Genomic DNA, 26,777 nt, shown 5'->3' with positions numbered 1-26,777 from the left:
ATGAAACTCCGATCCTATTCATTGCTGTGGCTGCATCTTGCAGCCGCTTAGTAGATAACTCCCTAATTCCCACGGTATCAGGGAGCTATCTACTAAAAGGCTGAAAGACCAATTCAGGTCTTTCAGCCAAATTTACTAACACTAAGTAAAAATGACTTGGTATTAGTAAATAATATGCCCCTACTCGCTATACCGCGAGTAGGGGCATGTCTAGTAAGCAGTGAGCAGCCTGTGGCTGCTCACTGTAAAAAATAAAAAAAAAATAAAAAAAAATATTGCCCCCCACCCCTAAACGACGGGTGGGGGCCGTAAAGTAAAACAAGGGAGGGAGACCTATTGTCCCCCGGCCCCCACCCCTGAGCGGTGGGTGGGGGCCATAAAGATAATGAGGGGGGGGACCTACTGGCCTCCCCCCCGGCCCCCACCCCTGGCCGGCGGGTGGGGGCCATAATGGTAATAAGAGGGGGGGCCTACTGTCTTCCCCCCCGGCCCCCACCCCTGGGCGGCGGGTGGGGGCCATAATGGTAATAAAGGGGGGGGGACCTACTGTCCTCCCCCCCCCCGGCCCCCACCCCTGGGGGCGGGTGGGGGCCATAATAGTAGTAGGGGGGGACCTACTGTCCTCCCCCCCCGGCCCCCACCCCTAAGCGGCGGGTGGGGGCCATAATAGTAATAAGGGGGGGGGTGACCTACTGTCCTCCCCCCCCGGCCCCCACCCCTGGGCGGCGGGTGGGGGCCATAATAGTAATAAGGGGGAGGACCTACTGTCCTCCCCCCCCCGGGCCCCACCCCTGGGCGGCGGGTGGGGGGCCATAATAGTAATAAGGGGGGGGGCCTACTGTCCTCCCCTCCCCCGGCCCCCACCCCTGGGCGGCGGGTGGGGGCACTAAGTAAATCCCCCCCCCCCATCAAGGTGACTAGGGGTCCCCAAGCCCCTAGTCACCCACCCCCCACCCAAATAAAAAATGCCCCTACCTACCCCCCTCACCCTAAAAAATTGTGAGGGGGGGAAATAAAATTGCTAACCTGTAAAGTAAAATTAAACTTACCATTCAACGTCTTCTTTTTTCTAAAATCTTCATTTTTCAGCCCCAAAAAAGGCCAAATAAAAAACCATGATAGCCGTCAAACTAAAAATAAAATAAAAAACCCGAGCGCAAAAATAAAAACCTGACGAAAAAGAAAAAACACGAGCGCACAAAAAAATAATCCATCTTCACCCATGGAGGGCTCCGCGCAGACTGAGCTCCGCAGGGCGGGGCAAGGCTTATAAAGCCTTGCCCCGCCCTGCAATTAGCCTAAGAACACTCTGATTGGTGGGTTTAAGCCAATCAGAGTGCTCTGTGTCATTTTACAAGCGTGGGAAAGTTCTTTGGAATTTTCCCACGCTTGTAAAATGACACAGAGCACTGTGATTGGATGGCTTGAAATCCATCCAATCACAGTGCTCCGTGTAATTTTACAAGCGGGGCTGAAAAATTTGGGGCTGAAAAATGAAGATTTTAGAAAAAAGAAGACGTCGAATGGTAAGTTTAATTTTACTTTACAGGTTAGCAATTTTATTTCCCCCCCTCACTATTTTTAGGGTGAGGGGGGTAGGTAGGGGCATTTTTTATTTGGGTGGGGGGTGGGTGACTAGGGGCTTGGGGACCCCTAGTCACTTTGATGGGGGGAGGGGATTTACTTAGTGCCCCCACCCGCCGCCCAGGGGTAGGGGACCGGGGGAGGGGCTGACAGTAGGTCCCCCCCCCTTATTACCATTATGGCCCCCACCCGCTGCCCAGGGGTGGGGGCCAGGGGGGGGCAGTAGGTCCCCCCTTATTACTATTATGGCCCCCACCCGCCGCCCAAGGGTGGGGGCCGGGGGGAGGACGGTAGGTGTCCCCCCCCCTTATTACTATGATGGCCCCCGGCCGCCGCCCAGGGGTGGGGGCCGGGGGGAGGACAGTAGGTTCCCCCCCCCCTTTATTACCATTATGGCCCCCACCCGCCGGCCAGGGGTGGGGGCCGGGGGGGAGGACAGTAGGTCCCCCCCCCCCTACTACTATTATGGCCCCCACCCGCCGCCCAGGGGTGGGGGCCGGGGGGGAGGACAGTAGGACCCCCCCCCCCCCCTTTATTACCATTATGGCCGCCGCCCAGGGGTGGGGGCCGGGGGGGGGAGGACAGTAGGTCCCCCCCCTCTTATTACCATTATGGCCCCCACCCGCCGGCCAGGGGTGGGGGCCGGGGGGGAGGACAGTAGGTCCCCCCTCATTCCCATTATGGCCCCCACCTGCCACCCAGGGGTGGGGGCCGGCGGGGGAGGACAGTAGGTCCCCCCCCCCCCCCCCTATTACCCTGTTTGTTTGTTTTTACAGTGAGCAGCCACAGGCTGCTCACTTTTTAGTGGACATGCCCCTACTCGCGATATAGCGAGTAGGGGCATTGGGGAGATTTTAATCTCCCTTGTGCTATTATGGGGGTCATATTGAGGAGGGGACCTGGGGGGCTTATGAAGTGGTGGGGAGCTCTGCTCCCTGCCGCTTCTATAGTTACATATTACAAGGAGGGAGCTGCACGCCGGTAGCTCCCTCCTTGTAATAAACCGAACAAACAAACACTGATACACAGTGTTAGTTTGTTTGTCTGATTTTTTCTATTCATCCATTCGTCTGTCTGATGAATGAATGAATAGGTGAAATTCCCGTTCGCATGTCCAGGTGTTTCACTGGGCATGTGCGGGAATCTCACAGTCTGTGTAGTGTGGGTAGATGACGTGTCCCACAGGGACTTCACCTACCCACACAAAGATGGCGGCGCCCTGAATATAGATCGGGGCAGAAAATAAAGAATAAAAAATAGGTAATGTGGGGGGCTTAGGGGCATTTGGGGGTAACTAGGGGGTCGATTGGATGTAGTTGAGGCGGGAGGGAGGTTAAAAAAAAAAACGGAATTCGGCATGACAGTGCCGCTTTAAACTGGTAAATTGTATTACAACGATGATATTTTAAGTAAAAGTGAAGTTTTTTGCATTTTTTACAAACGAATGGCACATTTATGGACTATATTATTGTTGTAATATGTTTTACTGTTTTAAAACACTAAGGTTTGTGTTTAGTGAAGTCTCCCGAGAATAACAGTACCCCCCATGTACATGTTTTATGGTGTTTTGGAAAGTTAGAGAGTCACATATAAGGCTTGCATTTCATTTTTTTGACATTGAAATTTGCCAGATTGGTTATGTTGCCTTTATAGGAGCGTATGGTAGCCCAGGAATGAGAATTACCCCCATGATGGCATACCATTTGCAAAAGTAGACAACCCAAGGTATGGCAAATGGAGTATGTCCAGTCTTTCTTAGTAGTCACTTAGTCACAAACACTGGCCAAATATTTGTTTTTTGCTTTTTTCACACAAAAACAAATATGAACGCTAACTTTTGGCCAGTGTTTGTGACTAAGTGGCTACTGAAAAAGACTAAGCATACCCCACTTTCAATACCTTGGGTTGTCTACTTTTTCAAATGGTATGCCATTATGGGGGTAATTCTCATTCCTGGGCTACCACACGGTCTCAAAGGTAACATTACTAATCTGGCAAATTTCAATTTGAAAATGGAACGTTCTATATTTGACCCTGTAACTTTCCAAAACACCATAAAACCTGTCAATGGGGGGTACTGTTGTACTTGTGAGACATCGCTGATTACAAATATGTGCATTTCTTTTTTGCAACCTGACTGTATTATGACATTCACAGCTAAAATGTCAGATGGAAATACAATTTAAAAAAAAAAAAAAAAATCTAATTTTCTCACTTTTTTTAAAATTTTATTCATAATAAATTATGTTCCATATATGAAGAGTTAATGATAAATTAAAGCCCTGTTTCTCCTGAACAAAATGATATATAATAAGTGTGGGTGCACTTAATGTGACAGCGGTGAATTACGGTTGAACAGACATATAGCGCAAATTCCAGTTTTTGTTTACGTTTTGTTTTGATCAGAACGTGCACTATTGACTCCGTCCTGAAGGGGTTAAAAACAAATAAGCATCAAAAATACAATGTTTACGTATACTTAAAAATTAATAATGATTATTAAAACAATTTTTAAATAATGACAAATATCACCTAATTTGGGGGGTGTTATCACAAGGGCACATATGTTTGCAAAATGTGCAGGAAAAATGAAATGCGTATGGGAAAAAAATCTTTTGCCACAAACTTTGACATAAACTGGTGAAAAAAAAATGTTTACATGTTAAATCTGTCACCACCTAGCTGGCCCTCTGTTCCGGTCCACTCTCATTCCTCAGCTTTGATTTTTCTTGCTTAGGGACTATTCCCCAAGAAAGGCAAACATTGATGCCGACCCGCTGGCTTTGTTGCCAGCATCTGAACAAAGTGATGTCACTCTGTTACTATTCTCCCGAGCCAGCACAAACTGTTTTTGTGGAAAGCAGAGGGATCTCCTTTTCTTCCTGTCTCTCAGTTCCTCAGCCTTGAGTGCCTTCGGTGGAATTGAGAGACCGATGGGAGAAAAACTATTGTTAATATACATTTTCTTACATCTGCTAGCACAGGTGGAATTTGAACATCTTTTAAAAGAGCTAAAGTCATTGCGGGCCTTTTAAAGCACAATATACACATGATTGTCTATTTTCACAAAGGTAATGTAATCAGTCAAACAGCTATAACCCCCCTTGTTATACGAGTATGAAAAACACTCACATTTTTACTACACTATTTAGCAGAGATTTGCAGTTACATGGCTACATAAAAATGCCAAAATACCCTTAAGTAAATACACTGTTATATCTACTTTTATATAAATATATATTTTTGTGTGGCAGTTATGTTTTCTGAGATGGCTATAAAACTTTGAAGACAAACATGCCAAATTCTACATTCATTGCATATTGAATTGTATTTCACTCTCTTGTATTTTTTTGACCTGCAACTACCAAAAATAAGCTGGAATCCTAGACATATGATACAATCCAGAACAAATACATTCATTAATTTAGAAGGTTCTTTCTTAACGGGACACTCAAGACCTCTAAAGCACTTTAGCTTGCTGAAAAGCTTTATGTGTGAAGAGTGTGTCTTTTTAACATTTTGCAAAAAGAACAGATTTCAATATAAGTTTACACTTTTATAAATTTTAAATGGGTTCACCCCTTGGCTTTCAAGCAGACAACAGTTCATTTTGCTTCCTGGTTTGGTTGGCTCTGTTGAACTAAATTCAAGAGACCACAATTAATCATAGCACCTGCATTACAACGACATCTCATTGAGTTGGATTGGGGAGTCAGTGATTGGACAGTCCTAGAATGTGTAGGTGGGGTTAGAATGGAAGAGCTTGCAAAAGCTGCAGACAAGAGAAATGCAGGTTTTGCAAGCAAATTTTTTTTTATTTTTGCAGTGCAGGGTTGACAGGCAATAATGTATAAACATATTACAGGATGACATATAACAATGCATGAATGCAGCAGCAATATGAAATGTCAGGAGTGAGTTGCACTGTTTGTTTGTTTTTTTGTCTTTTTTTTCAAGAGACGAGTATTAGAAGTCATAACAAATGACAGTAACACAGGTCTAGCATTATAAATCTCAAAGACTAATGAACAAGGCAAGATTCTGGACATATGAATTAGTCAATATTGAAGTAGAAACAAGTCTAGCGATCATGCCGATGTGTTGTACTACGTAAGGCAATAGGAGATATTATAGACTAGTGAATATTAGGAACAAACTCCGTCCCTCCAGATGTTGCTGAACTACAACTCCCATGATTCTATGAATGAAATAGGCTGAGAATCATGGGAGTTGTAGTTCAGCAACATAGGGAGGGCCGGAGTTTGGGGAAGCCGGATCTAGAGTGACATGTTGAGGTACACACTAAGATCTGTCCCTCTGATACCTTACTACATTTCAAAGATGTTAAGGTGAAAAAGAAGATGAAAAAAAAATTAAAACACAAGCAAACGGCATATTTAGAGAGAAAGTCTTGTAAATGCAAAACTATCAGCAGGCATCAATGATGTGGCCTCAGAGAGCCAGAGATTCATTGTGTGTGGTAAGTGCAGAGTCTGATGCTTTGGGTTGCAAGCTAGTTTTAGATGTATCCCCAATAAAAAAGTGCATTATTAAATGTTTGTAAGTTTTCATGTGGGGTATATCTACTAAACAGCGATTTCAAGTTATTTTATATTTGGACAGTGTAGTGTCCCTTTAAGTTGCACTAATTATGCACACATTTAATTCCAAAGCTGTGGGAGGGGGGCTGTTTTGTTTTAAAAATATTTTTTACTAAACGAGAATTTATATATGTATATGTCACATTACTTAAAGCCCTTCTTTAAAATGACATAAATGTGTTTTGGCACAATAAATGAGAAAGATGGAAATTGTGGAGCACACACACAGAAAAATTGGTTTGGTCCTTAAGGGAACACTATTAAGGGAGCATATAGCACTAGGCATTCAAACATGTTTTCCTAATGCTATAGTGCTATAGGTGTCATCCAGTCCCCCATGTGAAGGTTTGAAAGGTGAGTATTGCTTAATTTTCAGCCCTTGCTACACCACTCTTTATCGCTGCTGCTGCTTTGCAGTCATTGTTGAAGCATTGGGAGGGTAGGGCACGTTTGCTGCAAAATACTCTAAAACAGAGTTTTATTTATTACAGAGGAAGCACCTCTAGTGGCTTTCTTCCTAACAGCCCGTAGAGGTGCTTCTGTACCTTAATTAAAAAAAAAAAAATACATTTTAAATAGAAATGTGTCTGTTGTTTGTTCCTGTACATCGGATTTGTCAAAACATTGTGATGAGAAACACTAGTAAGCAACAACAACAAAAAGTCTATAATTGTTTTAAGAGTGATAAAATGAATAACTGAAACTTATAACCTATATTTGTTTTAGATAACTGGCCCTTTAAACAAGTTAATCCTGAAATACAGAACATCCCTGAGGAATAGACATAGGAGTCATATTACATATAGCAATAATTGCAGTGATTTTAATGGATACGGAGGACAGTTGTGACACTTCATGTAGACCCTCGGGATTTATGGCATCATCGTCACATTCCCTTTGTGAATCATAACTAGAACTCAACTATATTTATACTCCGCTGTCTATAATAGCTATGTTACTAATAATACACTGCATTAATCTCCATATCTATGACTTCCGCTAAGCTTAGACACTATCCCATGTGAGCGAAATTATTTACCTAGCTGCATTATTTTTTTTGTCAATCTGTATTTTTATTGAGGCATGGTAATTGGGTTACAGAATAAAGAGAGGGGAAATGTGCATTTAGAATACAGTACAGGGTCCAATAACAATGGTAGCTAACATTTCCTTAGTATTCATACCTCTTTTTTTTTTTTTATGTGTTATGGTTTAACATCGACATATAAGCAAATCAGAAAATAATATTAGCAGAATCAGGCTGGGTCCAGGCTAATCAGTAATAGTGAGTGTTTCAGTCGTTCAGTTTCAGTAGCGGAAGAGTGATATAAGTGTTGAACTTGTCGCTTTAACATTTGTCGCTTTAACATTTGTCGCTTTAACATTTGTCGCTTTAACATTTGTCGCTTTAATATTTGTCGCTTTAACATTTGTCGCTTTAATATTTGTCGCATTAACATTTGTCGCTTTAACATTTGTCGCTTTAACATTTGTCGCTATAACATTTGTCGCTTTAACATTTGTCGCTTTAACATTTGTCGCTTTAACATTTGTCGCTTTAACATGTCGCTCTAACATTTGTCGCTCTAACATTTGTCGCTCTAACATTTGTCGCTCTAACATTTGTCCCTCTAACATTTGTCGCTTTAACATTTGTCGCTTTAACAAGTGTCGCTGTAACATGTGTCGATGTAACGTGTGTTGCTTTAATGTGTGTTGCTTTACTATTTATTGCTTTTACTTTATGCGAGATACTAGAGGTTCTCTCGGCTAAGTCAGGTTCAAATGTAAATGTTACCTCAGTATGTCGAAGCATGTAAATGGGTAGCCATGGCTAGTCTGCGGGCTAGGTTATCTGCGCTGGTTTAGCCCTCTGTTTATGCGGAGCAGTTAATGTGAGGGGGCTTAGGGGGCTCGGAGCCTATCCGGGCACGGGAGGGGCATGAGACGGAGCGTACTAAAGGCAATAAAGCACCGCCATGTAAAGTGTACTAGAGAGGACCTAAAAATGCTTGTACCTATACAGGAAACATGAGCTGAGTCATATTAAACAGAAACTATGTTAAGACATGAATTACACATTTAAGGTACTGATCAGCTGCCATCTGGTGGTACTTATCAGGTTACATCAAATAAACATTACTCATAGGAGAGAGTCCCAATGCGTGTGTGTGTGGGCATAACGGTAGGTTTAGGCACATGCCATCCAGCCGGTCTGCACCTCATGGCAAGGTGCTGGTGTTTCTATGGTGCGACAGGTTCAGCCAACGCCTTGCTTGTGCCGGAGTGTTTGTGCTGCAGCGTGCTGGAGATTGCTCGGGCCTTCCTGGCACTCAGCTCCCCACTCCGCGGTTCTCCTTCTGCATTTCCCGGGTGCTCGTCGTCCTGGCGCCGTGTCTCTTCGGCCCGAGGCCTTAGTAGGGGCCTGTGCCGCATGTCCATTGACCCCATCAACAGGGTCGTGGGCCCGAGGGTGTGCCTGAGCACAGCTATCCCCTCGGGTATATGGGCGGCGTGGGAGGGTCACCTCCAGGTAAGCCCCCAGCTCGGAAGAAGGGTACACTGTCCCAGTAACGACTTCCTTGCGAGTGGTGCGGTGTGCCGTTCGGCCCTTGGGTGGTCCCCGTGGGTACTCCAGAGTGGCATCGCCAGGCAGGGCTGTTTTAGGGATCGTGACTGTACGGCAGCGATAGGTATTATGTCCGCCATTAGCCCGCTTTTTTCTTCTGTGGGTTTTCTGTGGTAGCGGTCGTCTCTCTAGCGTCATGAGGCCATTGTAGTTTTGCTGTCGGCAGTTAGGAGGCCGCCGAGGTCGCCGCTCATTGCGGGTTTGTTTACCTCTGTACGGCTTCTCAGTAGCTTGTGCCTGTCTCATACGTTCCTGCAGCTTGGACCAGAAATTTTCAAATATGACCCCTAGGGTGTCCAGAACTTGGCACCTGGGGTTTGCTTCATCCGATTGTGTTATTGTCTGGCCCATCGTCGCAGCGCCTGGTGCGTCCGCCATCTTGGATCGCTCTAGACCCGCTTGATAATTGCGCCGGGTACACAGAGGCGTTTAGACCGGAGGCAGTACAGGTCTTTGGGAACCGGGGTAACCCCCACCGGCAGGGGGGGGGGTAGGATGTGTGTGCCCCCTCGTCTGCCAGAGAACCGGGAGAGCGGCCGTCCCTCCTCGGCTCCCACCCGCACAGGCCGCTTGCCGCACGTGGTCCGCCCGGTACCGGAGGACCAAGTGACTGGTATCCCCGGGTTCAGGTCGGTCTTTTGCACTCGGTTAGTGCTATCAGCAGTCCGTGTGTTTGGGTGGTCGGGCGTTATGCCCGGAATCTAGGGTCCAGACTCGGGAGCCCACTCTGTGTACGTCTTGTCCGTTTGGTAGTCAGGCTCCGCCCCACCTAGCTGCATTATTAACTGTAATCCTTTTCTAGCTTTCCACGCAGTGAAATGGACTGCAACTGGGGTGGCCCATATATGAAAGGCACCGTTTTTGAACTTGAGCACCCATGGTCTCAGCTGCTCAGGAACAACTTTAGTGGCCAGCCTTGCTATCTTTTTTCACTTTACATGATTCATGACATAATATGGATAAGTAACATATACTTTGCTTGCCATCAGAGGTTTGTTCCATACTCCAAAGGCTCTTTCCTGCATTTGTTAAAGTATCTTGCCATGACCTTATGTTCTGTGGACTGTTTAGGAAAACGCATGTCAAAAAAGTAACAAATCCATTTGCTTAACGAGTGAAATAAGTATTTGATATCTTATCAATCAGCAAGATTTCTAGCTCCCAGGTGTCTTTTATACAGGTAACAAGCTGAGATTAGGAGCACTCTCTTAAAGGGAGTGCTCCTAATCTCAGCTCGTTACCTGTATAAAAGGCACCTGCCCACAGAAGCAATTAATCAGATTCCAAACTCTCCACCATGACCAAGACCAAAGAGCTGTCCAAGGATGTCAGGGACAAGATTGTAGACCTACACAAGGCTGGAATGGACTACAAGACCATCGACAAGCAGCTTGGTGAGAAGGTGAGAACAGTTGGTGCGATTATTTACAAACGGAAGAAACACAAAACAACTGTCAGTCTCCTTAATTCTGGTGCTCCATGCAAGATCTCCCCTCGTGGAGTTTCAATGATCATGAGAACGGTGAGGAATCAGCCCATAACTACACGGGAGGATCTTGTTAATGATCTCAAGGCAGCTGGGACCACAGTCACCAAGAAAACAATTGGTAACACACTACGCCATGAAGGACTGAAACCCTGCAGCGTCCGCAAGGGCAAGAAAGCACATGTACAGGCCTGTCTGAAGTTTGCCAATGGAAATTTGGATGATTCAGAGGAGAACTGGGTGAAAGTGTTGTGGTCAGATGAGACCAAAATCAAGCTCTTTGGCATCAACTCAACTCGCCGTGTTTGGAGGAGGAGAAATGCTGCCTATGACCCCCAGAACACCATCCCCACAGTCAAACATGGAGGTGGAAACATTATGCTTTGGGGGTATTTTTCTGCTAAGGGAACAGGGCAACTGCACTGCATCAAAGGGACGATACCCATGTAATGTCAAATCTTGGGAGAGAACCTCCTTTCCTCAGCCAGGGCATTGACCCAAAACACACAGCCAAGGCAACAAAAGAGTGGCTCAAGAATAAGCAGATTAAGGTCCTGCAGTGGCCTAGCCAGTCTCCAGACTTTAATCCAATAGAAAAAATGTGGAGGGAGCTGATGGTTCTAATTGACAAATGTCAGCCTCCTGAGATGTGTGCAAACCTGGTGGCCAACTACAGGAAACGTCTGTCCTCTGTGATTGCCAACAAGAGTTTTGCCACCAACTACTAAGTCGAAGGGGTCAAATATTTATTTCACTCACTGACATTGGCAAATCAATTTATAACTTTTTTGACATGCGTTTTTCTGGATTTTTTTTGTTATGCTCTCTCTCACTGTTAAAATACACCTACCATTAACATTATAGACTGATCATTTCTTTGTCAGTGGGCAAATGTTCAAAATCAGCAGGGGATCAAATACGTTTTTGTATGACATGGTGGGTATTTAATGAAAATATTTAGATCACTTAATACACTTACATTACCTTAACTAACATGCTCCTTTGGAAAGAGTTCAGAGAAGGGCTACTAAACTGGTTCATGGATTGCAGGATAAAACTTGCCAGGAAAGGTTAAAGTATCTTAATATGTATAGCTTGAAAGAAAGACGAGATGGGGGGATATGATAGAAACATTTAAATACATAAAGGGAATCAATCAACACAGTAAAGGAGGAGACTATATTTAAAAGAAGAAAAACTACCACAACAAGAGGACATAGTCTTAAATTAGAGGAGCAAAGGTTTAAAAATATCAGGAAGTATTGAAGTACTTGACTGAGAGGGTAGTGGACTCATGGAATAGTCTTCCAGCTGAAATGGTAGAGCTTAACACGGTGAGAGCATTCAAGCATAAGGCTAGCCTAGACTTAAAGGACCACTATAGTGCCAGGAAAACATACTCGTTTTCCTGGAACTAAAGGGTCTCTAGGTCCCCCCACTCTTAAGGTCCCCCTCCCACCGGGCTCTAGGGTGAGGAAGGGGTTAAACACATACTTTTTCTCCACTCTGCGTGGGTACTCTCCGCCTGCTTTCCCCGTCATTGGCTGAATGTGCATATGCGGCAAGAGCCGCGTGCGCATTCAGCCAGTCCATATGAAAGCATTCTCAATGCTTTCCTATGGATGCTGTCGTCTTCTCACTGTGAATTTCACAGTGAGAAGCGCGGAAGCGCCTCTAGCGGCTGTCAATGAGACAGCCACTGGAGGCTGGATTAACCCATAGGTAAACATAGCAGTTTCTCTGAAACTGCTATGTTTACAGCAGAAAGGGTTAATTCTAGATGGACCTGGCACCGAGACCACTTCATTAAGCTGAAGTGGTCTGGGCGCCTATAAGATAAGGTCAGAGATTAAAGTATTTAGAATATTGCGCAGACTAGATGGGCCAAATGGTTCTCATCTGCCATCACATTCTATGGTTAGGTTAATGTGAAAATATTGACTTATTTTCTCCTTGCTAATTGCTGAAATACTATATTCTGCCTGCAGTCTGATGTTCCAAAGATGGAACTCTGTCTCCTCTTTGTGTGTCAGCATCCAGGAAGAAGTGAGGTGGGAAGTTCAATATTTACAAGCATGATACACATGTGCTACATTTCTTATACATACTATCTTAATCTGCATTGCATCGGTGTCAGCAGTTTCATGGAAAGCTATTATGTTGCAGCCATTTATATGATTATGATGTTGAAAATGTTGCCTTTTCAGGTACACTAGATCTCCATGATCAAAATATGGTTGTTTAGAGGCTCAGCTTATCCATTACTGTTATTTTACATTTTTTTTTTTTTTTTTTATAATGCAGATCACACATCTGAATTATCCAAAATTTAGACTTAAAGGGACACCCAGGCCCCCATAGAACAGAGATAGGCAACCTTCGGCACTCCAGATGTTGTAAACTACACCTCCCATAATCAGGGCCGATCGTAGGGTCACAGAATCCTGGGTGAAGAAATTCTGTTGGCGCTCCCATGTGGTCATATTTACTAACTCCTTCCCTTTGCAAAGACTCCACATCTCCATCTAGACACACACTCGCTGACAGTCACACACTCTCACACTTACTGATTTGACACACTGACAGAAACATACTCACACATTGGCACACTCTCAATGATAGATACACAATCTCACTGATAGACACAAATACTGACAGACACACTCTCACTGATTTAAAAACTCTCAATGGCAGACACACACACTGACACAAAAAATCCTCACAGCACCCCTGATTTCATAGTGGATGAAAGAATAGTCAAACTGGAAGCATTGAATTCCTAACATTTGTTTTAGTGAATAACCTTGTCAGACATGAATTCACACACCATCACAATCATCACCGACACACATCATCATGGACACATGCACATCAAAACCCAGTCACAGACATACATGCATTAACATTATAAAACACAGAGGCACATATATTAAAAGGCACACAAAGTCCCATACATAGACACACAACACACTTGGTCACATACTAAGACATAAAATCACAAACACAGTCCCATAAATACACAGGTAAACAATAGCAGGTACAGAGTCACACACAGACTGCTTATGTATAGCAGGCTGATTGGTAGGTTAATTAAATTGGTGTTCAGGTGTGGTTATGTGACAGGGTAGGTAGTTACACTCCGCCGCTCTTTTGCCAGCCACATACTGGGGGGGGAGGGGGGTGTTCTAGGGTTGGGAGGTTTTCAAAGCTTCATTCTAAAGCAGCCACTAACTCTCCTTAGTCCTAACCTGTTCCAAGCTGCTACACTCTTCCCTGCAGCGCCCCCTCACTCTAGTGTTTGGTCACAAATGCCCCCTTAAATTATCCTGGTCCGGTGGTATCCTATATCTGTTCCCTGGCACTCCGGCGGTGAATAGCAGGAAGCGAGCGTCCTGTTGTTTCAGATCATAAGACCCACTCCTTCATGGCTCTGGCTTTCAATGTTGTCAGAGCGCAGGCTAAGAATCTCTGAGCCTGTGCTCTGACTCACTAACTGAGTGCCGGAACCACGAGGGAGATGATATGATCTCACTGCACCTACTGCTGGTGCGCACCAGTGGACCCCCAGGGAATCGTTTAAATTTAATATGCTTGTGTCCCCAACCTGCGAACTGTGTTGGGCGCCTCTGTTGTCATGGTGCCCTGCGTGATCGCACAACCCAAAGACTGGCCCTGCTGACAGACACACTGGCTCTCACTCTTAATAACGCACACGCACAAATCCTGACACACAGACACACACACACACTGACAGAGAACCACTTACTTGACAAGCACACTTGCTGACACACACACAAACACTGACAGATACACATTCTATGACAGACACAATTAAGGTTGCCCCCAGAGCGACGGTTATGTAGCAGCAAGGATAGATGGCAGGTGCCTACTCTGCAGCAATATACTGGGCCGGGTAAGGAAGGAGGCAGGCAGTGGCGAGGGAGTGGCGCTCCCTCTGTGGTGATGCCAGGAGCTGGAATATGACATCATTTCGGACCCGCAACAGTGCGAGGGAGGAGAGAGGTGCAGGAAGATCAAAAAAGCCACTGGACCCCGGGGAGAGCAACAAGTAATACAATTAATTTGTGAGACTGTGTGCAAGACTGTAACTCTGTGTATGTGTGCGCGTCTGTCAGTGTGTGTGTCTGTCTGTCTTTCAGTGAGTGTGTGTAAGTGTTTGTGTGTATGTCAGCTGGCCATCTGCTGGGCTTCCTGTGACAGGCCATCGTCCTGCTCCACGCGGTGCCCTCCACCTCCTGGCGCCTGGGCGTGGTGCACCCTGTGCACACGCCCAGCATTAGCCCTGCCCATAATGCTCTTACAGCCACAATGCTGGCAAAGCATCAAGGGAGATGTAGTCCACAACATCTGCCGAAGGTTGCTTATCCCTGCTGTAGAGCACTTAACCTTTTTACATCAAGCTTGCGGTTAGTTGGCAACCGACCCTGTTACACTCAAGATTCAGCAAGTGCTCAGAGCACCTGCCTGGCAATGACTTCTTATTGAGCTGCATTGGGTAATCTATGATTGGACAGCCACAGAAGGTGTGGCCTGGGTTAGAAGGGGAGGGGTTGCAAAGGCTTCAGGCAAGTAACCTTAAAGGGACACTCCGTTTTCCTGGCACTGCAGGTCCCCTCTCCCTCCCAACCCCCCTCGGTTTACAAATACAAATCCATTGAAAATAATTCCTCGGTTAACAATTTTTTTTCGCAATACGAAGCAAGTTTCCCCAGGATGCATTGCGCCTGGGAGGTTTATAGCGCCGCCCCTCGTGCATGCTGCAGTGTTGGAGCGGTTTTTGCATTGAGTTTTGGAGCCATTCTGGATTTTTTTTGCAGCAGTTTTGGGACTTTATGGAACTTTTTTGGTGCATTTCTCAAGCAGTGGAAAGGTAGGAAAGCTGAGCTTCGTCATTTGCATGCCTTTCACTGTGTGTTCTGCATTGTGGGTTGGTTTCATGCTGGCTTATTTTGACTTTTTTCTGACCTCTAGAGTGGATTAATTGGGTTTCAATGCATTCCTATGGGAAACCACTTTTCCTTTTACAAATTTTTCGCAATACAAAACATCCCTGAGCGCGCATTAATTTTTTTATTAAATGCATAATTAAATTAATGCTTATTTTCATTTGGGATATATCTACTAAGCAGCTTGTTTTTGTATTTGGGGTGTAGGGTGACCCGTCAAATTAATGAAATGCTGTATATTTCCTTTCATCTTTTCTAGAAATACAAAGCCGGTCGATGTGATGACATTTTGAAATGGAAACCACCTAACATGAATTCAGTGGATTTCCGACTGAAAATAACAAGAGTTGGAGGGGAAGGGTAAGGAACATTTTACATTTCACTTACTCCGTTTTATTTCCAGTTGCAAAAAAATTCTTGTTTCTATCAAACCTTGTTGAAAACTTCCACTGTATTTAGTATTTTACCAGTAGTTTTTTGACAGAGACTCAAATTGCATTACATTCTTGGATTCTCAAATGATCTCAGTGATTCGTTAAGCAAATGTTAATCTAATTTTCAAATAAAACGCCTCAATTCTTGGAGTTTAAAAATAGAAAGTGTGGTGTTAATGGACTAAACTTTGTTTTGCAAAGCAAATTAAAGTAAAAAAAAAAATGTACATGGAAGTTTGGCATTGAGGTATAGCATGATTATTCTTTAAAAGTATCTTGTCTTGCGCTTCTCTGTGGGAAGAATTTCTCTAGCAATAGGCACAAAAATCTTATTATACATTTTTTTCTTGCATATACAATCAGTTGGGTGGGCAGTTTTAATAATTTAAGACAACTCTCCCCTGCCCCCCACCCATCAAAAAAATTCGCAAAATAGTCATTTATAGGATCGTCGTGCTGATGTTACAAAACAATACATGTGGACCTGTTAGAAATATTCTTACATTACTTTACTCATTTTACTCATACATTTTTATTAGGTAATGGGGAAAGCTATAGTAAATACATTCTATGCTCAAGTGCAATTTTGGAACGGTAATCCTTTTTCTCCAGTGATGTATTTGTTAAGCAGCTTAATATGCATGCCCAAACATAGAGCAATTAAAGTGGCAGATTAACTTCTTCAGAGCCAGAGCGTGTATAAATAAAACAGGTACACTAGCCCAGGAATATGAAGAAAAAAAGGAAACAAGATACTTTATTATATTATACCAAGAAATCTGAGCTGAGAACCCCCAAAACAAACACCTGCTAATATCAGTATAATGAAGGTACCAGTAGGGTTCAGTTGATTGCTTTAAAGATTCATGTGTAAACCAGTTTTGCCGTTTGAATTAGACTCCAGCAGGGTCCATATGTCATTTATAAGAGAGCTTGTGCCTGGGATTTCTCCTTCATAATGACACATATGGGCAGAAAACTGTGAGGGTTTCTGCCAAGTGGTTATTTAGCTATGGGACAATCTATACAGCTGTGTTTGAACTAACACTCTAAAGAGGTGTATGTCTTCTCATCTTACTGTGCTAGTTGTTTTAGCTGCAGATAAAATGGTTTGGAAAAACATCAGCAATATGAATAAAGAACAGGAAGGTGTCATCAAATATGCTGACAATACCTTTAGTTTAAAAAAAAAAAAAAAGCATTAGCTGAAGTATTGCAGCGACTGTCAGGGTGAAATGGCTATTTTTTTTTATTTTAGATAGGAGGAATCAACAACAGAAAATTATATTTTTAATAATACAGTTTTAAAATCTTTCAAGGCAACCGGTATTGATTAGCTGTGTTGTAGATGCAATCAGTGCCTGCCTGATTAGTGGTCAGATGGTAAATATTGTAAAACAACATATATCTCAAAATATACTCATTTATATTGCATTTATGGTGTATATTTATACAATATACAAAATTTTACCTTTACTTCTACGAAAGTAGAAACATTTAAAACTTACATTTTGTTTCTTTAAAATGGACTCATCATTTTCTAATATTCCAAAATGTACGGTTCAGTAGATGTAATATGTAATTTACAGGAAAAAAACAATGAAATAAAATAACCAATATATATGCATTAGAAATCCGTCTTATCTGTATTCCAGTGTGAGTTGTCATTTTAACTATTTGTAACAGAATTTGCATCAATACGGTATTAAAGGAGAAACTTGCTTTGATAGAAATGAGGACATGAACGTGAAATTAGATTGTAACATATGGAAATTGTTTTAACAAAAGCATGTAGAATTATTATGCTGCAATAACCTTAGTATGTGAGCCCCCCAGACTAAGTTGCCCAGATTTGCCAACATTTCAATATACAGAACCTTCAAAACCCTTTTTATTAAAACATTTAGGTGGACTAATAACCTTCGTATTAACTGTTATCTCTACATGTGATCTTGAAAAGAAATTTATTGAATTGGGAGCCCTTGTCTGCCTTTTCAAGATAAACCACATGAATATAATTTGGATAGATTTTTAAAAAAGGAAGGAGGGCAGGATAAGGGTAGCATTTTAAAAACATACTAATTCTACCCCAGAATCTTCGGCGCCTGGTCGCCATGGCGACTAAGAATTTTGCCCTAGCTCCTGGGATTCGTCAGCCCGTTCCCTCCTCCTCCTATCTCAATCAACAGTGCTCCCCGCATTTCACAGACGCGACCGCCCACTCTCCCACATCTCACAGACGCGACCGGCCATCCGCCCACTTTTTAAAGTCCTGACTGCACAATCATTCCCCTGTGCAGCTTCAATGACAGGAGGAATTAATTGCAGATTCTCTCACTTCCTCCCGGCACACAGTGAGCTGCACGTGATATCGAGACAGGTGGAGAAGAGGAGTCTTGACCAGTGGCAGCCCACTCCCATTATCTGCAGCCAGCCCCACCAATCACGTGCTGTGCCCAGTCCCACTAGAACCCAGGAAAGCCACTCTTATTTGCCCAAAGGGTAGGAAACAGGAGAGTGGCTAAAAATATGTATTCACTTTTTTTTATTTCTGTGTGTATGTGTCATGAGTGTGTATGTGTGTATCTATGATTCTTTGTGTGTGTATCAATTAATAAATATTTTGTGTGTGTGTGTCTGTCTGTCTGTTGGTGTGTGTGTCGGTCGGTGTGTGTGTGTGTGTGTGTCTGTCGGTGTGTGTGTCTGTCTGTTGGTGTGTGTGTCTGTCTGTTGGTGTGTGTGTCTGTCTGTTGGTGTGTGTGTCTGTCTGTCGGTGTGTGTGTGTCTGTCTGTCGGTGTGTCTGTCTGTCGGTGTGTGTGTGTCTGTCTGTCGGTGTGTGTGTGTCTGTCTGTCGGTGTGTGTCTGTCTGTCTGTCGGTGTGTGTGTGTCTGTCTGTCGGTGTGTGTGTGTCTGTCGGTGTCTGTCTGTCGGTGTCTGTCTGTCGGTGTCTGTCTGTCGGTGTCTGTCTGTCGGTGTCTGTCGGTGTCTGTCTGTCGGTGTCTGTCTGTCGGTGTCTGTCTGTCGGTGTCTGTCTGTCGGTGTCTGTCTGTCGGTGTCTGTCTGTCGGTGTCTGTCTGTCGGTGTCTGTCTGTCGGTGTCTGTCTGTCGGTGTCTGTCTGTCGGTGTCTGTCTGTCGGTGTCTGTCTGTCGGTGTCTGTCTGTCGGTGTCTGTCTGTCGGTGTCTGTCTGTCGGTGTCTGTCTGTCGGTGTCTGTCTGTCGGTGTCTGTCTGTCGGTGTCTGTCTGTCGGTGTCTGTCTGTCGGTGTCTGTCTGTCGGTGTCTGTCTGTCGGTGTCTGTCTGTCGGTGTCTGTCTGTCGGTGTCTGTCTGTCGGTGTCTGTCTGTCGGTGTCTGTCTGTCGGTGTCTGTCTGTCGGTGTCTGTCTGTCGGTGTCTGTCTGTCGGTGTCTGTCTGTCGGTGTCTGTCTGTCGGTGTCTGTCTGTCGGTGTCTGTCTGTCGGTGTCTGTCTGTCGGTGTCTGTCTGTCGGTGTCTGTCTGTCGGTGTCTGTCTGTCGGTGTCTGTCTGTCGGTGTCTGTCTGTCGGTGTCTGTCTGTCGGTGTCTGTCTGTCGGTGTCTGTCTGTCGGTGTCTGTCTGTCGGTGTCTGTCTGTCGGTGTCTGTCTGTCGGTGTCTGTCTGTCGGTGTCTGTCTGTCGGTGTCTGTCTGTCGGTGTCTGTCTGTCGGTGTCTGTCTGTCGGTGTCTGTCTGTCGGTGTCTGTCTGTCGGTGTCTGTCTGTCGGTGTCTGTCTGTCGGTGTCTGTCTGTCGGTGTCTGTCTGTCGGTGTCTGTCTGTCGGTGTCTGTCTGTCGGTGTCTGTCTGTCGGTGTCTGTCTGTCGGTGTCTGTCTGTCGGTGTCTGTCTGTCGGTGTCTGTCTGTCGGTGTCTGTCTGTCCGTGTCTGTCTGTCCGTGTCTGTCTGTCCGTGTCTGTCTGTCCGTGTCTGTCTGTCCGTGTCTGTCTGTCCGTGTCTGTCTGTCCGTGTCTGTCTGTCCGTGTCTGTCTGTCCGTGTCTGTCTGTCCGTGTCTGTCTGTCCGTGTCTGTCTGTCCGTGTCTGTCTGTCCGTGTCTGTCTGTCCGTGTCTGTCTGTCCGTGTCTGTCTGTCCGTGTCTGTCTGTCGGTCCGTCTGTCTGTCTGTCGGTCCGTCTGTCTGTCTGTCGGTCCGTCTGTCTGTCGGTCCGTCTGTCTGTCGGTCCGTGTGTCTGTCGGTCCGTGTGTCTGTCGGTCAGTGTGTCTGTCCGTCTGTCGGTCAGTGTGTCTGTCTGTCCGTCTGTCGGTCAGTGTGTCTGTCTGTCCGTCTGTCGGTCAGTGTGTCTGTCTGTCCGTCTGTCGGTCAGTGTGTCTGTCTGTCCGTCTGTCGGTCAGTGTGTCTGTCTGTCCGTCTGTCGGTCAGTGTGTCTGTCTGTCCGTCTGTCGGTCAGTGTGTCTGTCTGTCCGTCTGTCGGTCAGTGTGTCTGTCTGTCCGTCTGTCGGTCAGTGTGTCTGTCTGTCCGTCTGTCGGTCAGTGTGTCTGTCTGTCCGTCTGTCGGTCAGTGTGTCTGTCTGTCCGTCTGTCGGTCAGTGTGTCTGTCTGTCCGTCTGTCGGTCAGTGTGTGTGTCTGTCCGTCTGTCGGTCAGTGTGTGTGTCTGTCCGTCTGTCGGTCAGTGTGTGTGTGTGTCTGTCTGTCGGTCAGTGTGTGTGTGTGTCTGTCTGTCGGTCAGTGTGTGTGTCTGTCTGTCTGTCGGTCAGTGTGTGTGTCTGTCTGTCTGTCGGTCAGTGTGTGTGTCTGTCTGTCTGTCGGTCAGTGTGTGTGTCTGTCTGTCTGTCGGTCAGTGTGTCTGTCTGTCTGTCTGTCGGTCAGTGTGTCTGTCTGTCTGTCTGTCGGTCAGTGTGTCTGTCTGTCTGTCTGTCGGTCAGTGTGTCTGTCTGTCTGTCGGTCAGTGTGTCTGTCTGTCTGTCGGTCAGTGTGTCTGTCTGTCTGTCGGTCAGTGTGTCTGTCTGTCTGTCGGTCAGTGTGTCTGTCTGTCTGTCGGTCAGTGTGTCTGTCTGTCTGTCGGTCAGTGTGTCTGTCTGTCTGTCGGTCAGTGTGTCTGTCTGTCTGTCGGTCAGTGTGTCTGTCTGTCTGTCGGTCAGTGTGTCTGTCTGTCTGTCGGTCAGTGTGTCTGTCTGTCTGTCGGTCAGTGTGTCTGTCTGTCTGTCGGTCAGTGTGTCTGTCCGTCTGTCGGTCAGTGTGTGTGTGTGTCTGTCTGTCTGTCTGTCCGTGTGTCTGGCTGTCGGTCAGTGTGTGTGTGTGTTTAGGTCACCAGCCGCCCTCCGATCGCATGGGAATGGTGTTTATACTCTCCTTTTTTTTGGCCCGCCTCCATAACTGAAATTTATCAATTACCAATCAACATTTCCTCATAGTGAAGCATTAACGCAATGCATCTTTTTGGGGAACGTTCAGCGCCGCCTCCACGCTGAATGTAGGTGCAGCACATTGTGCATCACTGATATAGGAGACACTTTAGTGGTCGTTTGAGTGACTGCCACTAGAGGTTTTACTAGGCAACAAGGCAAACACGGTCTTTTCTCTAAAAAAGGGCTTACATTGAAAAAACTACAGGAACAGATTATAGACACCAAAGTCACTAAATTAGACTGCAGTGTTTCTGGTGACTATAGGGTCCCTTTAACCCCTTAAGGACACATGACATGTGTGACATGTCATGATTCCATTTTATTCCAGAAGTTTGGTCCTTAAGGGGTTAAGAATTTTATTTTTGACACTGAAAAATGGCTCCTAATTTTTTAGCTGGCTCCTAGATTAAAAGCAAATTTGTCAAGCCCTGTCCCTGTTCAACTCTACCCAGGAGAGATGTAAGTAAGAATACAAAAGGGCCTCCATAGCCTTATTGCAGGAAACACGCTTTAAGGAAGGGGCTGCCCCACTGTTTCAATATAGGCAATATTGTTTTTTTTTTTGCCAATCACAAAGATAGTAGGGAGTCACTATTTTATTTGTCCATACAATCCCATTTCAATGTATGGCAACACATGCAGACCCATTAGGCATATTTCTCTTTATTAAGGGAACCATAGCTGACTGCATGTACACAATCGACGACAGCATGTCTTTTTATCAAAGACTCTCTTGGGAAATTTAAGGAAGGCCGTTTGGTACTAGCTGGATACCTCAATATGCCCCTTGATCCCCACATGGACTCCTCTAGAGGGGTCAGTCCAATACCACCCCACTATATCCGTGCGACTCAGGCTGCCTTACGCAGTCTGGGGTCTCGTTGACTGCTGGAGGGTGGCACATCCCAAGGATTAGGGACTATTATTAATATTCTGCAGTCCATAAGAAGTACAGGTGCACTGATTACGTATTTGTAGTACAAGAATACCCCCCCCTGCTCTTGATGTCTTCTGACATCAGGATATTTGGTACTCCCGATGATGCCACGGTAACAGCCCTTTTTAAATCTCCCATGTTCAAACCTTCTGACTTCCAGTGGAAGCTGAACAAAAACCTCTTATTGGGCTGAGAAGATACAGCACAGGCTAAACAGATTCATACTCAATGCTTTGAGCCCAACAATATCCCTGATGTATCCCCCACTGCCCGACTATATGGGAAGCACATAAATGTGTAATCACAGGGAACTTAATTAGCGTTTGTTCTCAACACAAGAAGGACCAGACTTGGTTAACCAAGTTGCAGAATTGGAACTAACCTGCAAGCATTTCCTGACTGACAATGTCTTCCTTAAATTGACGGTTGCCTGCAGATAGCTCAGGGATCTGCTCTCACAAAAACTCCTCCATACACTAAAGAAATCAAAGAGATTCTTTTAGAATGTTTTAATAAATGCAGGAGACTTTGTGCCTGTATGCTGTAAAAACAGCAGAGTATACAGCACATGCACAAAATTAAATTCCAAGAACACATGGAAACTATATTCCCTAATTAGATACTTAGAGCCCTCCAGGCCTTCTACACAAACCTCTATAACCTAACTCCACCTAGACAGGGTACAGCCGCTCAGCAACAACAACAGAACATTTCAGATTTACTCGACCAGAACGGGTCCGTAAACCGACGCCAACAATGGCAGAATGGTGCTCTTAAACTCTCCCAAAGTGCCTGGACCTGATGCTCTTGGTGAACTATCTCAGCATGTGAGGCTCCCTACTCTTTTTATTGACCTAGGCTTCTTACGAAGGGATAGCCAGGTTCCTAGTGACTCTCTTGCAGAATTGATGACTGTGATCCCCAAAGATGGTTAGGACCCATCCTGTTGTGCGAGCTACCGCCTCATATCCCTTCTGAACGTGTGCATCAGGCCTTTGCCAAAACCATGGCTCTGCACTTATCAAAAGTAGTGTCGGAACTTATCCACCTGGACCAAGTGATCTTCATCCAGAGCCGTGAGGCAAGGGACAACACCATCAGAGCCCTCAATGTTATGTACGCCGCTCTCTCTTCTGGGAGGGAGATCATGCGCCAATGTTGTGACACAGATAGGTTCCAACTCATTGCTGAGTTATTACTAGAGGACAACCCATCAGGGCTGCAACTGTTCCACTACTACCAAGTCAAAACAGACTACATTTTTGCACAAGGTAGATCGCTCTTTCATAGGTCTATCACACAGTTTGAAACTATTTGAATTTTTAGGAATATATTACTAATAGGGTTTCAACACTGTACACCATGGTGCTACTGGGAGGGGACATTCAGGTTCCCAGATTCTTGGTTAGAGGGTAGAGAGAGACTGTGGTGACTCTTACAGGCCGACATGGAACAAAATGTAAACGTTGACTTGTAAATTCTCCATTAACTCTAAGTACCAGGAAATGAGCTATGAATTACTAACTGATTGGGACACAGCACCATACATAATACACCTTATGGATGCTGCAATCCCTGAGGAATGCTGATGCTGCAGATCTGCAATGGGAAATATGCTCCGTATTTGGGTGCCCTGACCTGACATTTCCCCCTATTGAAAGTTGACGCACTTCAAGATTAGGGAAATTACACACTCTTGACATCCCATTACAACTACTTCCCATGCTTCTATACCAGACTAGTATGCCCCTAAAGTCAGAAAAACAAAAACCTTAACCAAGCACCTGCTTACGGCCATAAAGTCCCTAATCCCAACATACTGGAAACGCCCAGGTGCGCCGACCCTCCATCAGTTGGTAACTAGAGTTACGAAATAGAATCTGAGAGTCTGGTATGGCTTTGCTGGTCTGCAAATTATCCAGCAGCTTTTTAACAGCAGCTTCAGTAAGGAGTGGTGCTAGAGGTTGTGAGATGTTAGTCATATCACTGCCTTTGCCTGACGACTCTATCAATGAATTGCACCCACACCATATTTTTTTCTGGATTCATATCCACTCAGCACAAAATGTTTAGATTTTCTCCTTTTGCCATTCCTGCTTTATTACACAACCATTCCAGTTTTAAAATACAATTGTTATATTGCCGTTCTATTGAATGCTTGACAGTCTTATAGACTCTAGTCCGTAGAGAAAGAATCATCCCCCTTCCTCTCCTAAACACGTGGGGTTCTTGGGTCAAAGTTGTATAGATGTTAAGAAAAATTCAAGTACTCATTCTCCGTGTGAGTGGTGTTTGAATGAATTGTTAAAAAAGAACAATTATAATGTTTTTTTCACCAGATTTTCAAAATGTGTATTGTTCCTTTCAGGATTATGTAAATGGTCATGCAGACCTGAATTCTCACTCAGTATTATATACCAATCTCATCTTGCCATTCTTATCTCCCCATGCCAATTATCTTCCTGCACCAGAAGGGAATAGTATTGGAAAATACATTTTATTCCCCTCTCTCCCCACGCACACTTTTCAACTTCACCCTTGCTGTGACATTCTCCTCCTTTTTTGCCTCATTTGCTCTCCTTTTCCTACATTTGTAGGAAGCAATTTTTATAGTATATGGACTTATTCTGGTCCACAAGACATTGCATTTTATAACTGTAGGTTGATTTAATCTCGTCGCTAGCAATGGAATCCCAAAACGAGGCAATTTATGAACAATATAGAGTGAGTGCAAAGAAATAAAATACCTGCTTTAAAATATGATGTGAGCAACTTGTACAAATTGCATTCTGACATCTAGTTCTTCGTTATTCATACAATCCTGGATTACACTGAATAGAATTGAGGTTTTGCCAACCCGTGATATGAATTTTGATGTACATCAAATCCACACTACATGGTGTATTCTTTAGTTTTGTGATGTGAAACACAATATATTTCAGTTTTTCTATGTCATCAATGGAATGATTAATCGAAAATGTATCTTGCTGCTATCTGTCCATAATTTAGATAGCACAGAAATAACACTTTTCATCTGCACTCTATCTCAAGCTGTTATGGCTGCTGTTATTTTTTATTTTATCCTCTATCTTGTTATTGATGTCGCTTTAAAACAATTAAACAGATATTTTTCTTGTAAGACTATTATCACTCTCTTTCTGTTATCTAGTAAGATGAATTCAGTGTCTGCTATAATAAATGTTTGTTTTTTTGCAGTTATGTTTCAAGATTTTGGGAGTGCCCTTGGCTGTATTTGTTTACTTTAAGGACCTGTGGTAATTGCTCCAGGAATTTGAATTAAAAAATAACAATGTGTCATTTTGCCTAATATCTTATTGTTCACTGATAACCAAATGGTTTAGCAGGGCAGATAAATGGAGATCTTTGTATTTTCAACTGTTAGAAAGCAACCTAACCGGTTAAAAATAAAAATATCTGAGGTATGCAGCCGATGAAAGTGGAAATGTACCTACTTCTGGTGCATTTGAGTGATCTATGCTGCATGCATCCTAAGACTGCTGTGATAATAGGTTTCCTTAAAGGAGCACTAGAGGGTCAGGGACACAAACTTGTATTCCTGACCCTATAGTATTAAAACCACTATCTATCCCCTTTGGCCCCCTTTGCCTCCCTAAAGATAGTACAATCTTACTTGTATTAGGAAGCTGCTGCCACTGCCTGTGAACTTCCTCTGACCTCATCAGAATTGGTAGCCTGATCCAATCACAATGCTTCCCCATAGGATTGGCTGAGACTGACAAGGAGGCAGATCAGGGGCAGAGCCAGCACAATTCAAACAGTCCTAGCCAGTCAGCATCTCCTCATAGAGATGAATTGAATCAATGAATCTCTCTGAGGAAAGTTCAGTGTCTGCATGCAGAGAGAGGAGATACTGAATGTTTGGATGCATTTTAGGCAGCCATGACCCAGGAAGGATCTCTAACAGCCATCTGAGGAGCAGCCAGTGAAGTTATCACTAGGCTGTAATGTAAACACTGCATTTTCGGGATGCGCCAAGACTGAGCTCCTGCCAAAATCTGCACAATTCGGGACAAAATATTTTTTTATATTTTATAAGGATGAAATATAATTATTTTTGTGAACTAATGTATGTTCTATGGTATAGACACCACTCTCTGACTGAAGCACTGACAGTGTCACCACTGATACCCAACTCATCTAAAAGTGATAAAATGTACCTGCCTGATATAGATGCTGTGCTGCGCATGTATCTATCGCATACCATGGGTGATGTTACTGTTGGTGGGAACTTGGTGTTATAAAGGTCTACTCAATAAAGAGAGAATTGCAGGGGATTGTGGTGGAAATGTCAAACTTTAGGTCAAAATAGTGCACACAGGGGCGTGGTTTGGCGCTCAAGCTGCACAGTCGCATATCGGAGTAGCTCCCGCCGATCAAGCTACACGGGGCAATAAAAAAACGGACTACTGAGCATTCTCAAGCGCAAGCGCAACCAGAGGCTGAAAAGCAAACCCGCGAAAGCAGACAAAGCGTCCTTTTTTCTGGCAAAAGCCGCACCGCTAAAAACGCGGGAAGACCATGAGCAAGATGGTGGCCCGCCACGATCGCGGGAGGGCTCGCCCGCTTCCCCAGCCTCCCCTGGAACAAATGCTGATGACCAGCACCTCACGGTAGCAACCATGAGGAGCATGATGACTGAACTCCCAGATTCAGTTCAGTGAAGCCTCAGGGCTCAAATGCTTACACTGACAGCTGAGCTTAGGAAAGACCTGCAGGACAT

At 44.6% G+C, this 26,777-nt stretch overlaps 1 protein-coding gene across 2 annotated transcripts in view; it reads left to right on the top strand.

Moving 5' to 3' along the window:
• Positions 1 to 26,777, top strand: part of RNGTT (RNA guanylyltransferase and 5'-phosphatase) — a 444,501-nt gene that overhangs the window by 287,563 nt on the left and 130,161 nt on the right. For both annotated transcript variants that reach the window (XM_063443564.1, XM_063443565.1), the window contains exon 13: positions 15,527 to 15,627. In XM_063443564.1, the coding sequence (XP_063299634.1) occupies positions 15,527 to 15,627 (101 nt within the window). The remainder of the gene's footprint in view (positions 1 to 15,526; positions 15,628 to 26,777) is intronic.

The sequence above is a fragment of the Pelobates fuscus genome, chromosome 2 (genome assembly GCF_036172605.1).
Source record: "Pelobates fuscus isolate aPelFus1 chromosome 2, aPelFus1.pri, whole genome shotgun sequence".
Lineage (NCBI taxonomy): Eukaryota > Metazoa > Chordata > Amphibia > Anura > Pelobatidae > Pelobates > Pelobates fuscus.
This window is presented reverse-complemented; position numbering and strand designations above follow the sequence as displayed.